This window comes from Phascolarctos cinereus, unplaced genomic scaffold (genome assembly GCF_003287225.1).
Source record: "Phascolarctos cinereus isolate Bilbo 61053 unplaced genomic scaffold, phaCin_HiC Scaffold_9;HRSCAF=440, whole genome shotgun sequence".
NCBI classification, from domain to species: domain Eukaryota; kingdom Metazoa; phylum Chordata; class Mammalia; order Diprotodontia; family Phascolarctidae; genus Phascolarctos; species Phascolarctos cinereus.
The window spans coordinates 243,928,269-243,954,181 of NW_027556402.1; the positions used below are offsets into that span (position 1 = coordinate 243,928,269).

Here is a 25,913-nt window from a genome sequence, read left to right on the forward strand (position 1 = left end):
TATGATGTTCCATGAAGTCTGATGAGGGCACGCATAGCCTGACAGGGCCATCACTTCCCTTTCTGCTTTAAACAGAATGAAACATATTAGGGTTTGGATCTTGAGCCTCAATACCCTTGCTCTCCTCCCCTCATTTGGAGGAGCTGGTCAAACTTTAACCAATGATAATTCTGCTTTTCTTAGCTGTTCATAGGACAGAACCATAGCATTTAGAGTTGGAAGGGCCCTCACCCAGCACCCATCTCATTCAATGCCCATACAAAGACTTTTTGATGCAACATACCTGTTCAGCTTCTACTTAGCCCCCCCCCAAGAGGAACTGGAGGGGGATACCCGACCCCCTTCCCCCAAATCAGGGACAGCTGTCATTGCCAGAAAGCCTATCTGGACTTTGGGCTTCAACTGGCCTCTTTGCACCTTCTCCCACGGCTCCTGTTCTGCCTGTTGGAACCAAGCAGGACAAAGCTCTTCCATAGAACAACCCTTGAAATGTTTGAAAAATGGTCTTCAAATACAGTGAGAATGGATTACCTACTAGACATAAACTTTTCCCTCCATTCTGAAAGAAATTCTGTTCTTTTCTAAGGACCTTCAGTTCTCCTTAGTGCCACTTCAGTCACTATATGGCACCTGACAGGAGAGGAGTCAGAGCAGGCTTAAGCAGTACCTCCTTCACGTAGGTGCATGGGAAGGCTACTTGGAAGCACCATCTAATGATGTGATGTCTCCGAAGTCAGGCCTTCACCAGCAGCATCAGGAAGGCAGGGATTCCTTCAACTGAATCTTTGTCCTGTGTTACCAGCTCCAAAACTTTCCAAACTGAACCAGCTCTTTCCAGTGAAGCCACTCTCCCAGACAATGATGGCAGAAACAAAGATAAAAGAAGAGACAGGTCCATCCAGTCTTTTTTAAAACAAGAAGCTTGGGGGTTGCAGTAATCAAACTCTACCTCAGGAGGCAGAGAAACATGCCCACAATTTATTAACACCAGGGGGTAAAAAAGAGGGAAAGACAGTCCATCTCCTAGGCACAGACCTTCAAGTTCTGTCTCTGCTGTGACTTCTACCCCAGAATTCCTTGCCTGGCAGGACAAAGCTGGGAACAGCTAAGAGCTCTCATGGGGGAGGTATTTCTGAACCATCTCCCTACCACAGACACAGGGTCCTGAGGGAGAAGCAGCAGGAAGCCTCTTAGAAGCTAGATGCTTTAAATCTCAGGCACATATTTCAGTTTTGTGTGACTATTTCCACTTCTAATTAGTTTGCCTTACAAGCAGCAGAACATTTATTACCATTCCCCAGTCTCTGCACTTCAGCCCTGGCACTGGAAATATGAACCAAGAGACACATCAGGGCTCCTGCCGCTGTTCAGTCATTTTCAGTCACATCTAACTCTGTGAGCCCCTTTGGGGGTTTTCTTGGCAAAGATCCCAGAGCGGTTTGCTATTTCCTTCCCCAGCTCATTTTATAGATGAGGATGAGGACACACACTGAGGCAAAGAGGGTTAAGTGACTTGCTCAGGGTCATGTAGCTACTAAGTATTTGAGGCTGAATTTGATCTCAGCTCTTCCTGTCTCCAATGTGGTACCCTATCCACTGTGCCACCTAGCTGCCAGGAGCTCCTCATGAATGCCTGGGTTGGCTTCACTTGTAGTACAAGAAAACCAAAGCAGTTCATATTGTGGGACATACAATGGTGAAAGTGAAGACTGGAGGGAAGGACCAAAGAATGTCCTGCCTCACAAACCCAAACACCAAGCTCTTAGCAGAGGCACCAGGAGAGTGTGTGAAGCCAGGATTCTCCTTCTAGCAGCTCCAAGGGTGCTCTAGGCCCTGAAATACCCCATTCAGAGCAGATTTAATGTTCCCCATTGTTTTCCCTTCTCTCCTTCTCTCACTTACTTTAAGGAAGAGGTCGTGACCTTGAGGATTTTTCTTATCCTAAATTTCTCTCCTCGTATTTCCAGCTTCTGTTAGCTCTAAGCTTTTCAGAGATCAGACCACAGGGCCCATTTTGCTTCTTAATCATGGGGCCTGTCCTGGTGAAACTGTAGGAAAGCTCTAAGTGTCCCCTAGATCCCAAGGATCTGGCCCTCTGCAGGCCAAAGGCCCCAGCTCTGACTATTCTGAGTCCCTACATCCTAAGGTTGAAGTAAAACCACTTTTGTGAACAATATATACCCTAGCTACACACTCGTTAGATGCTAATTTTGGAGCTTATTGGCACTACATTTCAAAGCTGGTTTCTGAGAATGCTTTGCCAATACAGCAGATTCTTACCTTAATGTCAGATTTTGTCCTCCTAAATCCTAAATGAGGAAGACTGGTTAGAACCAACGGATTATTGTACATGTCCAAATGACCCAATCCACACTTTTAAAGGTACACTTAAGACGGTGGCTAGTCAGGCAGAGTGCCTGACTCAGAGTCAGGAGGATCTGAGTTCAAATCTGGTCTCAGACCAGCTATGCAGCTATGTGGCCCTGGGCAAGTCACTTAACCTCTGTCTGCTTCAGTTTGCCCACCTATAAAATGAGAATAATAGTAGCACCTACCTCCCAGGGTCATTGTGAGGCTCAAATGAGAATAACTGTAAAGTGCTTAGCACAGTGCCTGGCACATAGCTAGCACTATGTAAATGTTAGCTGTCACCATTATTATAATTTGCAAAGCTATCTTAAGCAAATCTGTTAATAGTAACACATTTAAGTAACATACAGCTCAAGCCTTAACTGTACGCTCTGTCATCTCCCATCTAGCTGCACAAAAGCACCAGGCACCACAATATCTGATCAGGGGCACACAACATGAATGTTCCCAGTCTTAGCTTGCAGGGCCTTTTTCTCAGGGTTAGTTTTGCCAGGAGAGCTACAGAATGTAAGTAATGCAATGGGTACAGGTTCACGTCAAGCCAATTTAGTAAGTGCTTACGCAGCTGAATCTGTCAATCTCACTCCTACACAGAAACACGTGGGCCCCAAGGGGCCCCACCACCCACAGAGCTCTGTTTGAGAATTCTATACCCTCCAGCACAAGAAGCTGGGCTAAACCCCCAAAGAAGTAACCAAAGAAAAAGGACATGACAGTGAGGGATGAAGATCTAAAGTTTCAGGAAACCTTTTCCTTGGGTTAACTGAAGTGTTTGAGGTGATCAAGGATGGCCTCAGTTAACAGGCAGTTCCAATCTGGCACATGCTTTCCTGTATTTGGAAAATAAAGAATAAAGCAGTGGGAAAATGAGGGAGACAGGAAAGGGGTATTTGGAAGGCAATCTGATGAGGGTACATGTTCCTGCCACCTCCTTATGCTTTATGACGTGGCCGGCATCACCCTCAGTGCTCCCCTCAAATCAACTACAGGCGGCTTAGCAAACTGCTCCAGTTCAATCTCAACACCTCTAGGTCCATTTACTGGGACCTGTGGCGCACAGACCAACCCCATAAAAAGTTCTGTTTCTGGCTAGCTCGAGAAAGCACTGCTGTCATCCAACCAAGGGCATTCTCAGTATCCTAAGGGATGCCACTGTGATGGGTGATGGATTTGGGGTTCCAAAACAGAAGCTACATAAAGCAGAAGTTATTTTGCATGGTTAAAGGGATAATCCTCATTTTGCAAATGAGGAAACCAAAACCCTAAGAGGTGAATGAGGGCCTGTCCCTGGGCAAAACTGGGAAACTGTAGACTCTCTTCCTGGCAGACTTTCCACTCCATCACTCTGCCTGCATGTCTTTATCAACATTTATAAGTACCTATGATGTGAGAAGGCTAAACTAGAGATCTGAGGAGAAACTGGAGTACAGAACCTTCTCCTGGGCAGAGACAAGCTTCCAGCAAACCTCAGGCCTGGTGCCATCTGTTGCCAATTGTCCAAGCTGCCCCCAAATAACAAGCAGTACTGGGAAGGGGGCTCACACCATCACCCGTCCAATAAAATTCCTCTAACAGGCTCCCCCCAAACTCTTAGAGCCTTTTAGTCTGGAAAACATCAGGGAAAGAAAAGTGCCTGGCAGGTTTGTTTCCTTGGTTCCCCTGGCTGCTCTCTGCATGCTGGGGCCTTGACTCTTAATTGAGTGATACTCTGCTCCTATCTGGAAAACAAGAGAAGATGGAGACCAGAGCCCTGCCTTCTCTGGACTGATAAGAGCAACACAGTGCAATTACCCCCGCCCAGCTCTGTTTGGAAATGTAATCACTGCCCTAGTCTCCTTCCCAACTGGGTGGCAACAGTGTAATTACCTTTTCAGGGCTCTTTGTTTAGGAGTATCATCCTTCCACCAGGCCTTCTTTCTGAAAGAGGAAGGGCACTGCGTGCGCCTCAGCATCCCCAGCTCTCTCCCCAGGAGGAGGTCTGAGAAGCAGAACAAAAGCTTCTTGCCTCAGTCCAGAGGCTACCCAGGGCAGGTGCTCGGGAATGGCTCCCTGGCACCAGCTCCTAACTATTCACTCTCTTCTCTTCACAAGGAGCTGCCTGTGATCTGTACTGGTCCGTACATCTCAGTCAGTACAAAGGAGGCGGACGCCCAGATCACAGCAACACAGAACATTTTGTAATCATATTCAAATATTAACCTTGCCCAGAACCAAACATGAGCCCCTGCTGTCTTTTCCACCTCCTGCCATCCTGCCAGGAGGGGCAATGTCAAAGCAGGGCTGCCTTGGCCTCAAGGCTCATCCTAACCCTAAGTGCTGCTTGGTGTCAATGGGCTGCACCCAGCCCTTTCGTGGTGGAAGAGGCTGGGGCTAATCCAGGTCTGTTCGTTTTGTTTATTTCTGTGAATCCAACTGAAACCATCACAACAGGATCTGTGGTGAAATCCTGCTGTTGGGCAAATGGCTAATCAGCAAGTACTACAAGAACCAGCTGTTTTCAAGATGGCAGCTGCCAGGGGAAATTCATCTTGCTTTGTCTGGGCTGAGCCAATTCTATTTAGGAAAATGGTTGCAAGTTCTTCTCTTATGGTCCCAATGCCCCAACTCAACCAGATTTCCATTCTACTGTTTCAGCAATGGTTCTTAAGTGCCTATTATGGGCTAGGTGAAAGGACAGTTAGCCAGCCTTGGAGTCAGGGAGATCTGGGTTCAAGTGCTGCCTCTTACCTTTACTTTCTGGGGGAACTGAGACAAGTCATTTCACCTCATGGCCACAGAGAACTACCTAAGACTGTAAGTGGCAAACCAGGTGCTATTTTGCATTGGTAAAAAGTGTTTCCTTGCCTGAAACCACAGATTCAGGAATACTCCCACCCCCCAACACAGGAAGTACTGCAATCAGCACTAGGTATAGAAAACAGAAAAATGACAGTCTCTGTCCTTGGGAAACTTGTGTCGTACCAGAGGAAAGCGGGGTTGAGAAAGGCAAGTGGAGGAAAGATAATATGTACAACTGCTCTCTCTACTTAGGACCAGATTAATTCTCCATTTCTGGAGGGGATGTTTTTCGATTTCCCAGCCACAAGATTGTTTAAAAAAAAAAAGTGCTCACTCTTCCCACACGGAGGTCCTGGTGTACTTGTTCAGTCCCTTTTTCATTTGGGGGAAGGTACATGTGAAGCAAAGGTAGAGACTCTTGGTGAATCTCTTGGGTTTGAAATGGATTCATGGCCTAAATGCCGAGGAGCCTGCATCCCTACATCAAGGCCAAACGATCTGATCTTCATTACTGCTGCTCAACACGTGAAGGCCTGCCCCACCCCAGTGACCCTCCACTGAACTATCTGCAAGGTGCCCTCTTCTCCCACAAAATGGCAGGGCCTCAGTTCCCCATTGCCTTCCCAAGATACCACCTGCATGGCCCAGGGACCCTGGGCACAAGTGGCCTAGAGGAACAACAGCAGGTATTAAAAGGAAGGAAATTAACATAAGAAAACTTGATTCTACTTCGAAAGGAAGGGTGAGAGGTGCTGTCTGCCAGCTTCCATGGCATTTCCAGTCAGTTCAGAATAAATCAGGCATCTTGGAGAAATGAGAAGAAAAGGAGACTGAAAGAAAAGCTAAGGAGAGCATCACGTGAAAAGAAAGAAATTGCTACCTGGTCATCCAGGTAGAAATTAATTCTGTCTAGGGTCCACTTTTACTTAAAGAGCTGCCCCCATACTGGGAAACCCAGCATGTGGCTTCACATTTGGGCCTCTCTTCCTACAGATCCTGCATGAACAGAGATGCAAAATACCCTAGTAGATACATCAGTCACATGTGTCAGAGAAGCTATGAGTAGAATGGAGAGTTTTCAGGATATAATAAATACTGCAAAGCAGCCAGATCTTCTCCATTCCTACTCTCAAAACATGGGACAGTTCTCAGTGGGAGGTAGGACGGGGCGCTGACATACCTTCAGGGGACCTGCACTCACTGGAAGCCTCCCCAGGCCAGGGTCTACTTCTTTATTCAAACCTTTCTTTACCCAGGGAGAGGGAGAGACTCTTGGTGGGTCTGAGACCCAGGCAGCCCAACAAGCAATCCGCATGCCCCAATAAAAGCCATGTGGTCTAGCTTTTTTTGACGTACCTCTACACACCAAAACTGCTCCCCACCTCACACTGAAAACCGCAGGTGAAGGGCACATTGTTTTCTCCTCTACTCACAGCTAGGTGGCGCCACAGTGCACAGAGCACTGGGTATGAAGTCAGAAAGGTAAGTTCCAATCCAGCTAAGCTGGGTGAGCCTGGGCAAGTCTGCCTCAGTTTCCTCATCTGTAAAATGGGGAATAATAGCACCTACCTCCCAGGGTTGTTATGAGGATCAAATGAGATACTATTTGTAAAGCTCTTAGCACAAAGCCTGGCACACAGTAAGTGCCTAATAAACGCTTGTTTCTTCTCCCTTTGTTAATAGCTTAATTCCTACAAGTGCGATCCAAGGTCCATAATCCATCATTTAATGGGCACTAGCTGCCCCCCAAATCATGCTGCCAACTTGTCATCTCATCCCTCCCCTGACTCTGCCCCAGCTCAATGAGTCAATCTGGAGAATCTACTTCTACTCACTAGGCAAGCAGGCAGCTCCTCAGTAACCATGGCAACCACGGGGGGCAGCTCTCAATTGCACAGGTGGTGCCAAGGTCAGTGCAGGGCTTTTCCAGTACAAAGTTCCATCATAACCCTTTCTCTCCTCAGATGACTCTCAGCTCAGAGAGCCCTGCACCCCAATCTGCTGGGACCACAAAGCAGAAGATGACAGCACAGACAGAGCAAGGTGTTTGACAGGGGAAAGAGAGGTCCCAATGATGACCAAGAAGCACAGTACACGTGCAAAAGGGATCAAGAAACGGCCCTCATCACCAACCTTCCCCCTCCACAGCCAGAGCACAATGGGGTGAAGTGACCATTAAACTCCAGATGAATCCCTGAATTCTCAGGGCTGAGGCCGTGACAGGGGAAGTCACAAGGACAAATCACTTTTCTATGTCTTTGTTCCTCACATTTAAACACAGCGCTTGAAGGTTTATTTCCAAAATGCTTTTCACCTAACCCCACTGTGAGCCAAGTAATGAAATTAGCTATTCGTTTTCCCCCTCTTCCCAGATAAAGGAGCTGAGGCTCACCAAGGTGGAGCAACACCACATGGCTAGGAAACGAAAGCCAGAACTGGTGTCCAGACATCCTGACCTTATGTCCACTCTCCTGGGCACTCCGGAAGAGGAGTGGATCAAGGGTGAGCCCTCACCACCTTTTTGGTCAATACCCCTCACCATATTTTGCTGTGTCCAGCAGCATGCCTGCTTCCCTATCATTCCCCAGCTGAGCCCCAAACCCATCACATACTCAGGCTGCCTCTCCTGCCCTTCACTGGATAAATGCTACATTCTCTTTTAGATTAGCCCAAAGTGCTACCTCAGTGCAACAAGGAAAACACTTGTTGAGCATTTCCTAGGTGCAAAGCATGATATTATGCTAACCTTGGAGGGAGTCCCAAAGATGAAGAAGAATCGGTCCCTGTGTTCAAGGACTTCACAGTACCCTGGGGGACATAGAAGACATGTACACAAATTAAGAAACAAAAAACCTAGTTAGGGCAGCTAGGTGGCTTAGTGGATAGAGCACCTACCCTGGACTCAGGAGGACCTGAGTTCAAATCTGGCCTCAGACACATAACACTTAACTAGCTGTGTGACCCTGGGCATGTCACTTAACCCTACTGCCTAACCAAAACCAAAAAACCAAAAAACTCTAGTTGTCTGGGTGCAAGTCCTCAGAGCCTGCGGAGCCTCTCCCAGCCATTCGAGGCCCAGTGATCCCACCCTTTACTGAGCTATGAACATGTGCTTCCTGGCTACAATGTGTGCTCCTGGAGGGGATGTCTCCCACTCTTTGCTATCTCCCCAAGACGGAGGAGCACTCAGGAAGCAGTGCGGCATGATGGAAGGCCAATGGACTCTGGGACTAACCTGGATCAAACTGTGGGCAAGGATCCCGACCTGGTGAAGATCTATGTCTTTGGGCCTCTTCAGAGGCTGAGATTGACCAGACAGCCTCTAGGGTCCCTTGCAGTCCTCAGTTCTAGGACTCTGTGCTCCCATAAAACATTTACTGACTGACTAACAGAGAACATAAATTAGCAAAGGAACCCTGCCAGCTCCACAAACAGACAGGGAGTAGTCACAACCAGCACTTGTCAAAGATCAAGAAGAAATTCCCTAAAAGACAGCCACCTGTAATAAGGGAAAGAAGAAACAAGTTTACAGGCAAGATCTGGGGGATCCAATACTTTCTATAGAAAGCCTAAGATGAACCAGAGCATCTTAGCTCAGAAATAAAAGCCTAGGCCTCCAATGATCCCCTAGGAGAGGCCGAGAACTGGTGGAGTGAAAGCCTCAGGAGCAGAGAGAATCAACCACCAAGCTCCTAGTGACAGGAAGCGAGGCTGGGGAGCTGGGAGGCAGGGGTCCCCAGGACAGAGGCTCTCCTTACTGGCTGGTTTCCAGGGCAACCAGACCAGCCCCTTATCTCCTTCACTTTTATCACTGGAGCAGAAGTGAAAGGTAATTGAGTTAATTATTAAAGCAGCACCAGCTAATGTCACTACCACTAACTGTCCATTTATCAGAGTTTTATAAACAGTCATTTTAATTGACACCAAGTTGGAACATACCATTCATGCTCCACTTGCTGGTTCCTGGATCGAGAATCTGAAGGGCAAGTGTCCTAGGGTTCTAGATCTAGTTCAGAAGGTGCTTCCCATATCTGAACACAAGGGCTGAAACCTTGCTTGCTACCATACATTTCATATTTAAATACTTCTAATAGAGAGTAGGCAACATCATGCACTGCTTATGGTGGAAATAAGGTTGTGACCTCAGTATAATTCTGAAAGAACAGACATCCAATTCACCAAACACAACCCCAGACGGCAAGACAAAGAACTCTCCAAAGACTGAAAACATTTCCCTGTTGTCAGACCCTCCTATCCACCAAATCAAGACCCCAAGACACTCTGGCGATGGTATTATTGCAACTAAGTCTCCTGCAGTAGTTACAAATCAAATTTTTGAAAGTGGAGAGGGGAAAGGTCAGGGAGGGAGGGAGGAAGGAAGGAAGGAAGGAAGGAAGGAAGGAAGGAAGGAAGGAAGGAAGGGGGGGAAGAAGCCCACTGCAAGGGGCCAGTTAGGTGGCACAGTGGATAGAGCACCAGCCCTGAAGTCAGGAGGACCTAAGTTCAAATCCAGTGTCAGACCAAACACTTAACACTTACTAGCTGTGTGACCCTGGGCAAGTCACTTAACCACAATTGCCTAAAAAAAACAACGATGACGACGACAAAAAAGCCCACTGCAAAAAGGACAAGTTTGTTTTATCTACACCAACCAGTAACCAAGATGCTGCCTGGGCCCAGAGCCACTTTTGAATTAAGATACTCAAGCAGACACCAGTGACCCAGAGCCAGGAGCTGACAAGCCCCAATACTCCCCCTATCATTTTTAATCAAAGGAAAAAATAAAATGCATGAGGCCCCCATCTGCTGGGGCAGATGCTCATTAAGATAAAAGTCATAAAGATAATGTAGGGCAAATAAATAATACTCTGCATTGCCCAGGACCCTGACCCTCAGAAGAAAAATCTTCTATTCTCTGCTTTCCCATTAATTAGCCAGGCTGCCAAACGTAACTGAAAAGAGACCCACACTCATGCCAAACAACCCCCTCTGACAGATCCTCCCTCCTGGCTTCAAAGGCTCCTCTTCCTTGGGGCCCCCATTCCTAATGTCCTCACAGCATGGGTCTGGTACACGCTACTTCCACAGCTCTCACTGTACTTACACCTTAAATGTGGATTCTGTTGGTTTACTGAAGAGTGAACTGCAGCACAGTCAGGAGGATGAGCTTCTAGCCCCAGCTAACCGGGGCAGGGAGGCAGGTAACCAGCATTTACTGAACAATGACACTAAGCCCCTGTGAGAAGCTAACAAGCTCCTCCACCTAAATCCCATGATCACCCTTGGCCTTAGCTTTCTGTCTATAAAATGAGAGGGGTCTAATCTTTCAGTTCTAATTTTTTGGTGTCTGTAAACCAATGGGCTGGACCTGAAGGCAGACAGACCATGGTCTGGATTTGTGAAGAGTGGCAGCTTTCCATAAAACGACACACTGGGAGAAAGCTCTAAAAGGCAGCATGAAAAAAATAACCATCAGCTACTTCTCTGGTGGCCCTGGCTTCCCATCTCAACTTGAGCCTCATGATAAGGAGGGAATGGAATGGAATGGATCCAGATTTCCCATAGAGCTCTGCCCACGCATCCTCAGCTGTTCATCCGAAGGCTGGAGGCCCTTGCATGCCTACTTGGCACAAGAGGAGCTGCAGGGGCACACACTGGCCCTCCGACCTTTTGCTGCCAGCCCTTCTTCCCAGCACCCAGCCCTGGACAAAGAGGCAGCTTCCAGAAGCATGCTCAAAACCCAAAACTGGAAGAGTAGGATGACAGAGCTCAAAGGTCAATTTTCCTTCCACTGAAAGCCACTGTTATGGCAGCTTCCTGAATAAATGCAATCAGATAAGTCAAATGTTGCCATACCAGAAAGAGAAGTTCAGGAAAAGACTAGGATGACCAAAAGTCTCTAGGAAATGTTCAGCAGGTCTGGGAGTTCACTCAGCTGCAGGTGGGGGTGGGAGGGGGCCACAGGGAAAGTTTGGGGAGGGAAGGGTGATACAAGCTACATCTAAGTGCCATACAAAGTAGAAAAAAGATGCAGCCCACAGGGAAAATGCCATGTCAAGTCCTATCCTGAGAGAGACAAGCAGTCATGGGAGGTTCCATGTAATCTGTGCCATTTTTTAAAAGTCAGAGGTGGTCACTCCAGAAGAAAGAAATGAGGAGGTGAGAAAGGGCCCATGCTGATGTGGAAGTTTGGTAGTTTAATTATGGGACAGGAAAGCTCAGTAGATAATCTGTATGTAGTGGAGGCTACAGAAAATGGAGATAATCAGTTTATCTCTGCCAACGCCAAGTGCCTTCAAATATTGGCAGCCAGACCTCCTGTCCCTGGGGCCACCTTGCCTGCTCTGATGAAGAAAGCCTGCCTGGGCTCACCAGCTATAGCCATCTGTAAGGCGAGCATCATCCCTACATCCTGAGCTGTGCACAGCAGTGTTCAAATACAAAAATGGGGCTAATTTCTGTCAGACCCCTGGAGGTGGAGGAGGAGATCAGGAAGTGGGGGAAAGGAGTCACCGGAGGCGAGGAGGGGACAAAACCAACAAGCAGCTGCTCCGAAAAGCTAAATGCCAAGGAAATATAGATTTGCCCAGAGAGGAGGAGCAGGAGGTGCTGTGTGGGGTGGTGAAGGCAGATGTCTGCAACAAAGCAGGGTGGAGGGGAGCTCTGCTGGGTTGCCTGGCAGCAAGTGACTATCTTCCAACAAGGAGTTCCACGTGCCATCCACCAAACCATACACGGCTAACTGGCCAGGAGGGACTCGGCAGCCAGGCTCTGTTCCCAACCACCAACTGGGGACACCCGAGGCTATGGCATGTGCCCCAAAATGGCATGCTCTGTCCAACAGAGGGAAAGAGAAATGGAACCTCAGGAGATGAGAGGATACTGAGGCCTCCCAGGTGAGAATGGAGGAGCACTGTCCCTGTTCCTTGGCAGGAGCTACTGACCTTCTTCTCACTTTCTCTGTTGTATTGACAGATCCCCAGGCTCTTTCAAAACAACCCAATGATGAAGAGCAAGCCCTAGTGCCTGCCCCACAGGAGAGATCCTTCAGCGCCATTCCCCTCGGTGCACAGACTCTGCCCATACCACCAGAGGATACATACAGGTCAGTAAGCTACACAGATTCCCAAGGCCTCCCTTATGTGGACCCAACCCATTTTTTGCCATGTGAAGTCAGCCAAGCTGGCACCTTGGAGCTCTAGTCCCTCTTCCCTCCCCCTGCCTTGAAAGATTCCAAAGCACTTGGAAGCCGCATATGCTGGCAGCGCCACAGGGTTGGAGAGGTGTGTGTTAAGCTCCTAATTGAATCACAGGATCTGCCTCGTGAGTGTCTCACAGACCGTAACATGAACAAGACACCTTATCATTCGATTAGGATCACTGCTAAGACCATCATCTCTACATTATGAAACAGTTGGTTTAAATTTAAAAGGGGGGGGGTATGAAAAGGTAGACAGGAAGGGGTCTTTTAAATGAGGCAAACACTAGATTGTGTCCTCTAGTCGTCTCCTCAATGCCAATTAGGAATTAGGAAATTCTTGTACAGCATTTTCAGGTAAACAGCATGACGAAGAGCTAAGAAGCCTTTACTTATCACCTATAGGCAGTCGACACAGGCGTAGAAGCAGGAAGCTATGTTAGCTTCCCGAGTCAAGAAGGAATCATTTTCTTACCTGCCAGGACTCTATTAACAGAGGAATGAGTGGCCAATCCAGGCTGTCCTCGTTCATGGAAAATCCCAGCATAAGGCAAGTATTCCGGTAGCAAGAAACGCCTACAGAGAGAAGTCATCACATAAGAAGTCTACCATAGACTGCTCGCTACAAAACAAGCGGGTTCTGCAAAGGCTCACCCACCTATCCCTCGGGACCGAAAGCCAGGCTGGAATTGGGCCCCCAAAGCCCCCCAGAACTTCTCAAGTTGATGATGATCATGATAATGATGACAGCAATTCACAACGATTTAGTATTTTAACATTTAAAGTGCTCTTCATACATCATCTAATTTACCTTCTATCATATCTCAGTTTCTTCTCTGCTTTTCCTAGGTGAATAAAGTTTCTTAGGCTTATTCAAGTCTCTCTCTTATTGTTTTCCCTCTCTAAATTGCCTTCAATTAAAGCATCCTATAAGTCTCCGGTCAATTTTCAAGACGGCAGCCTGTAGTTCACCAAAGCAGAATCCCAGTGAACCCCTAAATACCTGAACTAGAAGATATCTCAGAGACCATCCCTTGTAGCCCCTCTATGGATGGATAGGGAAACAGACTCAGAAAGAAGACTGGCTCAAGATCACATATAAAATACATGGAAAAGCTGGAATGAGAGTCTAGGTCTGTGGCATCCCACTCGTGGGCTCTTCCCCTACACCTCCTCTACCACTTGGACACAGGGCTGAATAATTCCAAACATCACCAGCCAGGGGTCAGAAATTAACTTTAACATTTCTCCTTGCAAAGACCATTTCCCTATCTGCCTGCACAACTCTTACCTGGGGACAAAGCGTCCGAGTGAAGGGGCAGACATCCTTGCATTACGTGGGGCTCGGTGCCTGGATCTGTCTCCATTGTCCCTGAAGGAGGGAAAAAAACCAACTAATTAAGGGAATCGCTCAAGTCAAATCACCTTTCAGGCCAAAGAGCAAGGACCTGACGCCCAGCCCCTCTGGGCAGAAGATTCTATGATTACTCTCAGCTCATGCCCTCTCTGCACACCGCATGAACCCCAGATATACTTAGGACTTTCCAGAGTAGTGCACCTAGGAGACTTCCAAGTGCTTTACCAAGCACTTTTATTAAATCATTAAAATGGTCATTAAACAAATCTTGGTACAATTTGGAGGAGCAAGAGGAGGAGAGGCTTTCTATTGCTGAGATAATCTTGGAATTTTGTGGAGTCTCCATTTGGAGTCAAGTATGTGGCCTCCAGGGAATTGGAATGGGACAGACAGATTTCTTTTCCTGGATTAAATCAAGCAAAGTGACTTCAGTGTCAAGGGCTCTGGAAGAGAAGAAAAATTACCTCATCAATTCCACTTAAATGTGATGCCCTTTCAGGATTCACTTTAGTCCATGGAATGGATGTGAGAATGAAAATGGTGAAAAGAAGATAAGACTCTCATTCTTGTAGTGAGTAAAACTGGAGGAGGCCAATGGGGGACCCTAAGACTACTGGAAAATGTAACGCCAACCCAGGTCAGCTGGACCTGAGGGAGAAAGAAGACAAAGGCTAGAATTGTTCTTTGAGGCTTACTGGCTACTATTTGGCCGCCCTTATCATGCATCATGACAAGAAGTGTTGGGTTTGCAGCTGAGAACTACCAAGTCCTGTTTTCTCCCACTGTAGCATGCTAGAGGGACGCCCCAAGTGGAGGAGGTGCACATACCATCTTGTCCTTGAATCACTGACTGGAAGCCACAGGTGAGAAGAACCAAGATGGTTTTTATTTTATTCCAACAAAAGGCCAAAAGTAAAGGGACCTAGCTGAACTGCAGAGTTGATTAGGGCCTAACCAGCTTCACAGAATAATTGAGCCTTTCTGAGGCAAGGATCCCAGTTTCTGAATTCCTTCCTCTGGGTTAGACCAGTAAGATTTTGCTAGAGCTGGCCAGTGGCCAAAATTTAAATCTCCTCTTAGTTTTTGAGGGTCCTGGGGGGGTGGGGGGGAAGGGGTGAATCTAGAGGTCTAAAAGAGAAAGCACATCTTGGCTCTTGTTTGTGCGTAGAGTGTAGCCCTTGCAGCACATGAATGGGCAGATCAACAGCAGGGCAGGGACAGCCTATGCATTAATCAGTCTGGGTGTTAGTACTTCACCTTTGCTTCCCAAACACACAGTGCTGCTCTTTCCTTCTGACTTTGCAGCCCTGAAGACAGCAAATAGAAGCAGGGACCAGGAGAGAAAGGGCAGGCCACAGGGGAAGTGGCAGACACCTCAAACAACTACAAAGAGCCACTGCCAAGTCCATCAACTTACCCAGCTGCTCCCTGAGACAGGGTCTGTTTTCTCATAATTGTATTTTAAAGGCTATTAACAAAATCTGCTGAACAATTTCCTTCTGGACCAGAGTAAAAATTTTAATCTACCTTCCTTTAAGTCTCAGACTTACTAATCAGTAAATATCTCTGCCAGCAGAATTCAGTGGACAGCCAGAGAAGTTCACTGCATGACAGTCGCCCTTGCACTAAAGACACCATTCTGTCGGACAGGCTAAAAACCATGAGAAAACAGTTCAATCCTGCAACCAGGATCTCAGATTTCTGGCTAAAGGAGAGCTTGGGCAAATGGCCCTGTGTTTCCTTTCACAAATCAGTCAAGGGAAGAACTTTCTATGTCTCTACGTCTCCAAAAAAGAGACACATTCAAACCTGGAGGTAACGATCACAACCTTCTGCTCTCTTTCTAGGGATATAAATAATGTCACTATTCTCTATTTATTCCTAGCAAGGACAAAGAAGTAGTCACCAAATAACTGTCATTTTTTGCTCTTCAGTCCACAGTCCAGAGTAGAAAACTCAGATCACTTGGAGACAGCATCCTAGCTCAATGCCTGTATATACAAATCTAAGAAACCTCAATGTCTTTTTGACTTGGTTTCTCCCTCCTTCAGAAAGTAAACACCACCAGCAGACTGTGGCTGTTCAGTGCTTAGTGATTCCTGAGGAACACTGCTATGTAAAAAGAAAATAAAGCTCATGACACCAATTGGCTTGGGCATAGCCTGAAGGCTAAGCCAAGATCTATAAGCAGAGAGTAACAAGAAAATATCGATGGATCAAGTAGATGGAGCTGGCTGGTGGCTGCCCAAAATATCAGCATTTCTCCCTGGGCTCATTTAATGTTTTTATTAAAAATGGGGAGGTAGAAGACAAGTGGCATTTTAATGAAATGAACAGAAGATTTCAAATTGGGAAGTGATGAGAACTCAAAGAATGAAAAATCACAGAAATAAACACAGAGTGATCAGAAAACTGTGACACAGGCAAACACACACTACAGGAAATAGACACTAAATGGCTAACGACAAAAGGGTTTAGAGTTAGAGGGCCTGAGTTCAAGTTCCTGAACTGCCTCTCCCTGCAAGACCCTGGACAAGCCACTTAAACTTCACTAGGCCTCAGTTTTCCTATCTGTAGAATGAAGGGCTAGCATTCAATGACCCCTTAGGAACCTTCCAGCTCTAAAGCTAGGTGGTGTCACATGGGTGGGAGGAGCAAATGAAGTCACTCCTAGAAAAATGAATTTTAAAAAAGCTCCAACACTGACTGCTCAGGAAGGACCCTAAATACAATCCTGACAAAGGGAGCCATTCCTTCAATCAATAAACACTCATTAGTCAGTTGTTTTGTGCCAGGCCTGTGCCAGGGGCTAGAGACAGAAGACAAAACAGGCCCTGTCCATTTGTGGGGCTTCTGTTCTCTCTGGGGAGACAACAGGTACACAGACAAATCAATTAAAAAATGATACCAGGTAGAGAACACTAGACCTTGGGGAGATCAGGAAAGGCTGCATATGCCTCTGAGCCACACTTCTAGGCGCAGGAGAAAGCCTTCGAAAAAGTGCAGAGATAGAAGATGGAGCCCAGGTATGAGGAGTAATAAAAAACAGTGTAACTGTACCACAGATTGGGTGAAAGGGAATGATATACAGGAAGGCTGGAAAGGTAGGGTGGGATCAAGCTGTCAGGGGCATTAAATGGCAAAGAAAGCAGTTGATATATTTCTCCTAGGGTTAACAGAACCACGGAAATTGACTGAGTCGGGGGTGAGCATGGTCAAGCCTCTGCTTTAGGAAAATCACTTTGGCAGCCATGTGGAAGACAAGTTGAAGATAGGAGAGACCAGAGGAAAGGAGACAAAGAAGAGACTATCGCAAGAATCTAGGCAAGTCGTGATGAAGGCCTGAGCAAGGGTGGAAGCTCTATGTGTGGAGAGAAGGGGACTGGCTTAAGTAACACTATGGAGGTAGAAACAAAACAATATGGCACTTGCTAGATCTGTGGGGTGAGGAAGATGTCAAGGTCGCAATCCTGGATAAGGGGAAGAATGGAGGCGCCATCGACAGAAATGGGGAATTTTGGAAGAAGGGTGGGTAGGAAGTCATAAGCTCTGTTTTGGACAAGCTGAGATACCTGCAGTACATCTGCTTTGAAATGTCCAATAGGCAGCTGCTGATCAACGTGACTAGAGTTCTGGGGACAGACCACTCTGTCTGGACATTCAAACGAGCCATATGCATGCTAACGAAACCCCGGGAAGCTAAGGGGGCTACCAAGGGAGTGAAGGTACAGAAAAGGAGGCCCAAGGCTGGAGTCTTCAAGCACACCCAGAGAACGTTATCTAGCAGAGACTGAAGTCCCTGAAATGGAAGAAAAGAACCCAAGCTGACTAAAGTCACAAAAACCCAACCAGGAGAGTACCTGAAAGAAGGGTTGAGAAGGACAAGGGCTAAGAAAAAGGTCAGCAGACGCTATAATTATCAGATAACTGGCAGGTCCGTCCAGATCAAGTAATGAAGTCCGGATCCAGGTCCATCAGTCGGCAAGCAGTTACTAAGTGCTTACCAGGGGCCAAGCACTACGTCAAGTACTTAGAGTACAGACAAAGGAGAGAACACAGGCCCTGTAGGAGCAAACAGTCTAATGGGGCAGCATCAAATAACTCACACCGATAACAGAAGATCTATACGGTGCCAAAGGGAGATAATCCCAGCATCTGTTTGAGCTGAGACTTGAAGGAAGCCAGAGAAACTACAAGGTGGAGGTGAAGAGCATAACAGGCATGGGGGTCTTGGAGGAAGGAGACAAAGTGCCTATAGATGTGAGAGGAAGACAAGTAAGATCGGTGAAGCTGAATTCGAGAATAGCTGGAGGACAAGAGAGTCTAAAAAGACTATTGGGAGGGGAGTGAAGGGTTTTCCATGTGAAGTAGAGGACTTTCTATTTTATTATGGAGGTACTGGGGAGGGAATGGAAAGGTGGCATAATCCTACCTGAAATTTAGGAAATCCCCCAAGTAAGCAGAGCAACTGAATGGAGGCTGCACTTGATGACAGGGCCAAGCCAAGACCTTTGCCCCTTACCCCCAAAAGAATTTAGGTCCCATTTGTTTGAGGGGGGAAAGACAGGGTACAGGCTCTGGAACACCCCCTCCCCCAACTCTCCTTGAATTTTCCCACTTGATCAAGTCTCAGGTGTTCGCCTAAGGCATTGACCCTTCCCAGTTAATTAAGTGACCTTTCATTCTAGACCTCCACTCCTAGACCCTAGTCTCCCTTGACCACATGGTCCAGATTCCCAGCATTCTCCGTCCTTCTCAGTCACCTCTAAGTCATTTCAGACTACTTGGTCACTCCTAGATCCCTCCCACAGTCTTCCTGTATATAAGATCCATCTAGGCCTCCATTAAGGTGCTCAGATTCTTAAAATCTGGCCAATGGCTCAGATTCAATCTGGCTCACCTGCATTAGTGACAAAAATGTTCAGATTCCTTAAGAGTCTGGCCAATATGGTGGATTTTTAATAAACCTTGTCTTTGGCTGAAAAAAGGCTCAGGTCGAATTCATTCGGGCAGGATCTTTGTGTCACTATTTTGGGGTCCCAGCACCCATAAACCTCAACACACTGGAAGAGGGAGAGACCTGAGGCAGGGAGACCAAGCAGTAGACTATGGCAATCACACCAGTCTGAGGTGCCAGGAGTCTGGCACCAGAGTCGCAGCCACATGATCAGAGAGAAGGCCATATATAACACAAGAAGCTGTGAAGGTGGAAACAACAAGCTTTGACATCTGATTGGATCTGGGAGGAAGACTTGAGGGTGACCCAGCAGTATCAACTCTGGATGACTGAGGCATAATGGTAGCCTCCACAATGGCAGGGAAGTCCAAAAAAGGGGCAGATTTGAAGGGGAAGACAAGGAATTGTGTTTTTGACTCCAAGAGCTAGAGATACCTATGGGCCACCAGTTCAAATTTCTAAAAGGCAAGTGGAGATTTGAAACTGGGCTCAGGCAAGCGGTTATGATGGGGATGGGTAAAAGGAAAAGATCATATCTTTGGGATCTGGAACCCGAAAAAGAAAATCCCTGGACTTTTCTCAAATCTCTGGCGTTTGCCTGAGGCTGTAATCTACTCAACTGGCCTTTCATCGTGGCTACGCCCAATCTCTCAATTCTGTTCTGTTACCTCCCTGGCCCCTTCCCATCCTATCTAGACTCCATTCTCCCTTGGCCATGTGGTCCAGGTCCCAGCAGTTCTGTTCACTCCAGCCTACTGGCGACTCCCATCAAGATCCTCCCTAGATCCCTCCCACAGTCTTCCTGTATATAAGGTCCATCTTGCTTCCATTAAGGTGCTCAGATTCCTTAAGAACCTAGCCAAGGGCCCAGATTCTTAAGATCTGGCCCCCTAGCATTAGCGATACAAATGCCTAGATTACTTAAGAGCCTGGCCAATATGGCAGACGTTCTAATAAACCTCTTCTTTGGCTGAAAGAAGGTTTGGGACAAATTCATTTGGGCAGGACTCGATTTTGGGGTCCCAGCACCTCTAAATCTCAACAGTTAGGATTAGATCTATAGAGATGATCACTGAACTGATGGGTTCTCCATGTAACAACAATAATTAGAGCACCTATACAGCGCTTTGAGGTTAGCAAAATGCTTCACAAGTTTCTCATTCGATCCTCACAACAACTCTGGGAGGCAGATGCTATTATCAGCCCCATTTTATAGATGAGGAAACTGGTGCAGGCAGAAGATATGTGACTTGCTCAGGATCACACAGCTAGTCAGTGTCGGAGGCTGAATTTGAACTAAGGTCTTCCTGATTCCTAGTAAGACAATATAAAGGGAGGTCAGAATGAAGATCAGAAAGCCTGAAGGGACAAGTCAGAAGAGTGAAGTTGATATGGATATAAACTGTGACCTAAAAGCAAGAAAAAATATTAAGGGTTGTTTTTTCCCAGTACCTGGTGAGGCCCCTCCTGAACTTGAAGGCTTCTAAAGTCCTTATCCTCTTATCTTGAAATACCATACAACTTGCACCAAAAGAATTGCGTTTGTCTCCCTTATCCTGTGTTCCCTATCCTGTCATTTATCTTGCCCATCCTGTGTCATTACAATTTTTCCTTATCTTGTAAGCCCTAATCTTCAACCCCCACAAGAAACCCTAAAATTACATAATCATCCTCAGGCTGTATAGCTTTCTGTCTATATAAGCCTGTTTTTTTCCCTAAATTAGGGCCTCTGTTTAGCTCCTGGCTAATCTCAAACCCATGAAGCTTTCTCAAATAAAGCTCCCAGTGGATACAGAGAAGGTCCAAGTGAATTCTTTCACATCTGAACCAGCTCTCCCAATTCTAAACCCCAACAAAGTCATGAATAGAGAGAAGGAAACTTTTTGGGCCTTAAATAACACATTGCAGACATCTCAGTAAAGGGAAGAAGCTGATAAAAGTACCTTCTATCTACTTAGCACTGTGCTAAATTGCTGGGAATACAAAGACAAAAGCAAACCAGCACCAGCCCACAGAGAGTTTACATTCTCTTAATCCCTGTGTGAATCATATTGAACTAAGTACTGGAGTTGAGGGAGAACCTGGAGATGGGCAGTAAAGATAATGACTGATCATGACATATGTGGAAAGGGAGAGTTGTATGTTGTGAGGAAGGAGATGGACATGACTTTCAAGAAAAGGTAAAAAGGACAGCAAGGCTAGAACACTGGCGTGCTGGAAACCTGCCCACTTAATGAGTCTCTCCACAATATGTTACAAGAGCTCTGGGGAGTGAGAGGAAGAAAGTAAGACAGGCGGAATACCAGGAAGGGACTTCCTGATCAGTTAATGCCTGGACAGACTGTTTGCTGGAGGGAAACAGGGAAGATTAAAATGCTGGGGCTAGATGTGGAGCAGACCAAACTGCCCGGAGGGGTCCTCCCAACTGACAGGTAAAGGTCACAGTGACACAAGCCCCTTTGGTCCTAGTCCCCCACCTCAGAAGTCTTATCTTAAAGAACTTCTCCAGGGAAACACCAGAGAAATCCTCATCAATTGACGAGACAAGGCTGCTGTAAGCCAGCAGGAGAGAAGCTGGCTGGGTTATTAATGGCTTTCCCGGGTGTCGAACTGTGCACAGCTCTGATTACCTCTCAGAGGGACATTTGGGAAGGGGAGGGGGGGCAACAATAAAAAAGCCTTTATGAGACAAAAACCGCCCTTCAGACAATCAAGAACCCAAGACAAGTGCTGAGTCCAAGAAGATTCATCTCCAAAACAAGAGAAAACACAGCAGCAGCTCTGCTGCTCAAGGTTTGGGATTAATTGCCTCCCAGAGAAGCTGTAATTTAAAGGAATGAGAAATAAACCTCTGGCTCAGCCACTGCCGTGTCCTGACCAGACAGTCAGGTGCTCACTGCTCCTGGCTGACAAACAGCTCTAGGCTTGAACCTTAGTAAAAAAGCGAGTTAAGTGGAGCAAGAAGCTGAAAAAACCATTATCCTTCTGACAGCACATGGCTGAAAATGTGGAAAATTAATCCACTCTTAATAAGGCAATTCAAAAAGAAAAAGACCACCTCCCTGTACACTTACACTTTGTCCAGCCCAGCTCCCAACACCCTGGGTCAGGAGTCCTGGCTAATGTTCCCAGACCTGGACTGAGCCTAACTCAGAGCAGCAAGAGCAACAGCAGATCTCACTCTCTCAAACTAAACAGCACAAAGGCCTGGAAGGAGCACCTGCCATAAGGCTTCTTCTTCCTTAGGAGTCTGACTAGGGGAGGCTCTCCTAGAACAGAAGAAATTCTTTGTCTGTCTCTGGAAATCAGCCACTTTAGGCAGAGAGGATGAAAACCACCATTTACATGTGGGTCCCCTCCCTTAATATACTTCTCATTTTCATTTTACCAGCATAAGTTATGCAACAGTTTAAGCTCTTACTATGCTCTTCCTATTAAAAAAATACATTTCTTATTTCCTGACGGAGGTAGGGGGGAGAGCGCGTCCTTTTTCCTTCTATTTTATCCCTTCCCAGCTCCTCTTTCCCCAATGCAAAATGTTCTTATTGACTCAGCCCACAAGGGGAAGGCACTTTTCTAAAGTTGCCAAACAACTGGCAGGAAATACCTGCAGAAAGGACAGGATTCTACACACTAGATGTTCCTCAACCGCCTTCAAGAAAGCTGACTCCGAGGCCACGAGGAGTATCTTTGTAAAAAGTGTGCATTTCCTTAGCACCCCTACCTGTGTTACCTCATTATTCCTCACAAGAACTCTGTCAGGTAGGTGCTGTTAGGATCCCCATTTTTACAGATGAGAAGACTGAGGCTCGCTCAGGGTCACAAAGCTGCTAAGTGTTGAGGCCAGATTTAACTCCAGGCCCCGAAGCATATTATTTTAACTCCGGGCTAATGGGCCAACAAGGCATCTGCAAATAGTCCCACACGGCTCAACACCACTCTAGAAGTCACTTACTTGCCTGGCAAACTTCATTAGTTCACCATTAATTCCAGGAAATGACTGAGGGATAAAAGAAAGTGGCCTTGTCAGGTTCCTCACCTCTTCCCCTCCCCATTAATAAGGATGGAAAGCTAGATGCTAAGCTCCTAGACATCACCACCCTATAGCACTGCTAGTTTGTAAAAAACAAGCCAGCGAGAAAATGAACAAGGAACTGAAAGGAGCAGAACATCCACAAAAGATGATGCTCTTGAGAAAAGCCTTCGTACTTAAGACTGAAACGAGACAAAAAAATAAATGTGGGTGGGATAGCGCAGAAAGGGGGATGGCAGGCTGTTTCCCTCCCTCCTATTTCAAGCACTGGATTTGAACACCACAATCACTCACTATATGTGGCTGCCAAGCTGGCTGACTCCAGGTCAGCCTCTCATCCACGCCCCACCCACACTTCGGGCTCTAAAGAGCCCCAGATTTGGATGCTAAAGGATAAGAGGGAATCCTGATCGGTTAGGCAGTTTCTGTCCAAAAGTAATTAGACAGCACTTTGTCCAAAAACTCTCTGTCCTGTTTCTTACTGGCCAGTCATTTATTTCCCATCAGAGCAGCCACTCCTGCCCACATCAAGTAAGCAGGATATTCTTAGCCTTGGAAATTCAGGAGAACCACACAGGAAGCTGAGGCAAGTAACACTACCAGATGCAGACTTTATGAATTCAGTGGGACAGCCTCTCTGTTAGGACCTTTAGCTCTAGGATCAGAAGGCAAGAGTTGTAATAATAATATTAATACATTAATAATAATAGCTAGCAGAATATATATTTGTATATATACATATGTATATTTTTACAAATATTATCTTATTTTATCATCACAACAAACCCGAAAGGTAGGTGTTCTCATCCTCATTTTACAGATGAGGAAGCTGAGGCAGGCAGAGGTTAAGCGACTTGTTCAGGATCACACACGTTGGATCTGAACTCCAGTCTTCCTGACTGAAGGCCAGAGCTCTCTCCAGTGTGTCACCTAGCTTCTCATTCAGGAATATCTCTCTTCAGGCCTACCCCATTCTCCCATTGGTGAGTCCCTTCTGGAGCCTCCATTTTACGGCAGGGACCAGATCTGCTCATTTCCCTCCTAGTCCTGGCTTCCACACTTCAGAACCATCCCCGCCTCCCCTCCACTCCGCTTTCTATGGGTGGTCTTCCCTCACCACTAGAATGTAAACTCTCAGAGGGCACAGACTGTTTTTGCTTATATCTCTATCCTCAAGGCTCAACACAGTACCCAGAAGATAGTAAGAGCTTAAGAAATGCTTGTTTCATTCCTTCCATGGGAATACCTCGTTACAATACCAACAACACACCTACAGGATTTCTGGGTAGGAGAAAAGCAAATACAAATGGTGTGATTGGGGCAAAAAAAATTAAGAAATTACAGTGGACTAAGAAGATTCACCCCTCAGCTAAAAAGAAAGCATATCTCTCATGGGCATATATTGTCTCCAAGCCAAAGTACAAAGAACAGATCCCCCGTCGGCCATATTAATTAATCTAGGACTTCTACTACTCTGTACTAGGAATAGCAGTTAGGTAGCTTAGTGGATAGAGTGCTGGACCTGAAGTCAGGAAGACTTGAATTCAAATCCTGCTTCAGACATTTACTGGCTGTGTGACCCTGAACAAGTCACTTAACCTCTCTCAGCCTCCGTTTTCTCATCTATAAAATGGGAACAATAATCATATCTACTTCCTAGAGTTGTTGTGATGACAAAATGAAATAATGATTGTAAAGCACTTTGCAAATCCTACTAGCTCTATTATTATTCTTGTTATGGTTGCTGTTGTGGCCGTCACTGGTAATTGTTTCCAAAAGTTCCACCTTATCCAGTGTATGTGTTGGAATGATACTACCCCCTACCTCTAATGGCTACTTTGTGGATCAAATTAGAAGATATATATATGAAGTGCAGTCTACATGGCAGCTGTCATCCTCACCATCACCATGATCACTGTCACTGTCATCTCTCGAAGAGCTCCTCACCCAGGCTGGCCCTTGGAGTGGAGAACAAAGAAGCCTCCTCTACGAGCAGCAGAGGAGGGTCATTAGTTTTGGTGCGGCCAACATCAGGAGGAACCCAAGTGAGAAAGCTGCAGGTATTAAGTCAGAAAGGGGCACAAGGTGCTCGTTTCATAGGTCACAGTTTCCTCGGTAGCTCAGATGGGCCATGCAGCTCTCCTCCACTCAAAGGGATGATAGAAATGAAGGAAAGGGCAAAGCGGCTTTGGGCTTTCTGCCCCACTACATTCTAGGAAGTGTCCTGGCCATAAGAGAAGAGGGACAACAGTGCCAGCCCCAATGCCATCTTCTCTCTGCTCTGGAAAGCCTTACGGGACCACAGCTAAAGATCTGCAGAGGAGATCTCCCGAAGCAGAGCAAGAACCTGCCTGAGTCGAGATCTCAAGTTCTTGGGCTCTGACTACCAAGGAGTCTGCAATCTCTCTCCTTCTCACTGCAGATGAGACAAGAGAGATGAAGGAATTCAGGGCAGGAAACTACTTTTGTGCACAGACATGGCCATCCGCCTGGGGTCCGAGAAGACAGAGCTTACTCTGCTGCTACCCAGCTTCCAACGTCAGCCTCTCTCCCCCCTGGGTCTGCTTCCGCAGAGCTTCACTGCGTTTCTAGCAAGGGACTCCAAAGGGTTGCGGACACTACAGGACTTTAAAAAAGCCAACCAGTGACACCTTGTTTTTGTCACAAGAACTCATTAGCTTATACCACTTTTCTCATTTCGAAGGCTAGGGGAGACATGGTTCATCAGGTGAGATCTAAGTGAGGAGGAGGGGGGAGAAAAGGGGTAAAAGAATGACCCAAGAGTTAGGGAGTGGGATGTAGCAGTGGAGGGAAGCAGCTTTAGAAAATTAGGGGAAACAGAGTCATGATGTGAAACTATGCTCTGATAGGAGGATCATGGGAAAAGAAAAAAGCTCAGGGGCACTGTTCTGAGACATACGCCATGCTGTGTCAGTTTTAGAAGCCTCTCAGCCTCCTCCCTCACATTCCCTATCACACCTCCCTCCAGGGAGCCTCTAAAAGGTTGCCAGAGAAGAGCGGCAGACAACAGAGGGGGTAATACTCAGTGTTCACTGGTCTAAACAAGGAGAAGAGCTATGCAGAGTAAACCGGTATCAACCAGGCAGCACGCTTCCCTAGAAAACCTGGACTTGTAGTGCTGCAGAATGACTAATACAAAGGAGCTATTAAAAACAAGATGATGGCCCTCGTCGGCCCAACAGGGAAAGCAAGCATTCAC

The 25,913-nt window shown here is 46.6% G+C and overlaps 1 protein-coding gene across 7 annotated transcripts in view; it reads right to left on the minus strand.

Moving 5' to 3' along the window:
• The window catches only part of AMBRA1 (autophagy and beclin 1 regulator 1), a 190,571-nt gene that overhangs the window by 88,576 nt on the left and 76,082 nt on the right, over positions 1-25,913 (minus strand). For all 7 annotated transcript variants that reach the window (XM_078149046.1, XM_021009801.2, XM_021009799.2 and 4 more), the window contains 2 exons: positions 13,638-13,718; positions 12,822-12,922 (listed from right to left, as the gene is read on the minus strand). In XM_078149046.1, coding sequence (XP_078005172.1) covers positions 12,822-12,922; positions 13,638-13,718 — 182 coding nt within the window. The remainder of the gene's footprint in view (positions 1-12,821; positions 12,923-13,637; positions 13,719-25,913) is intronic.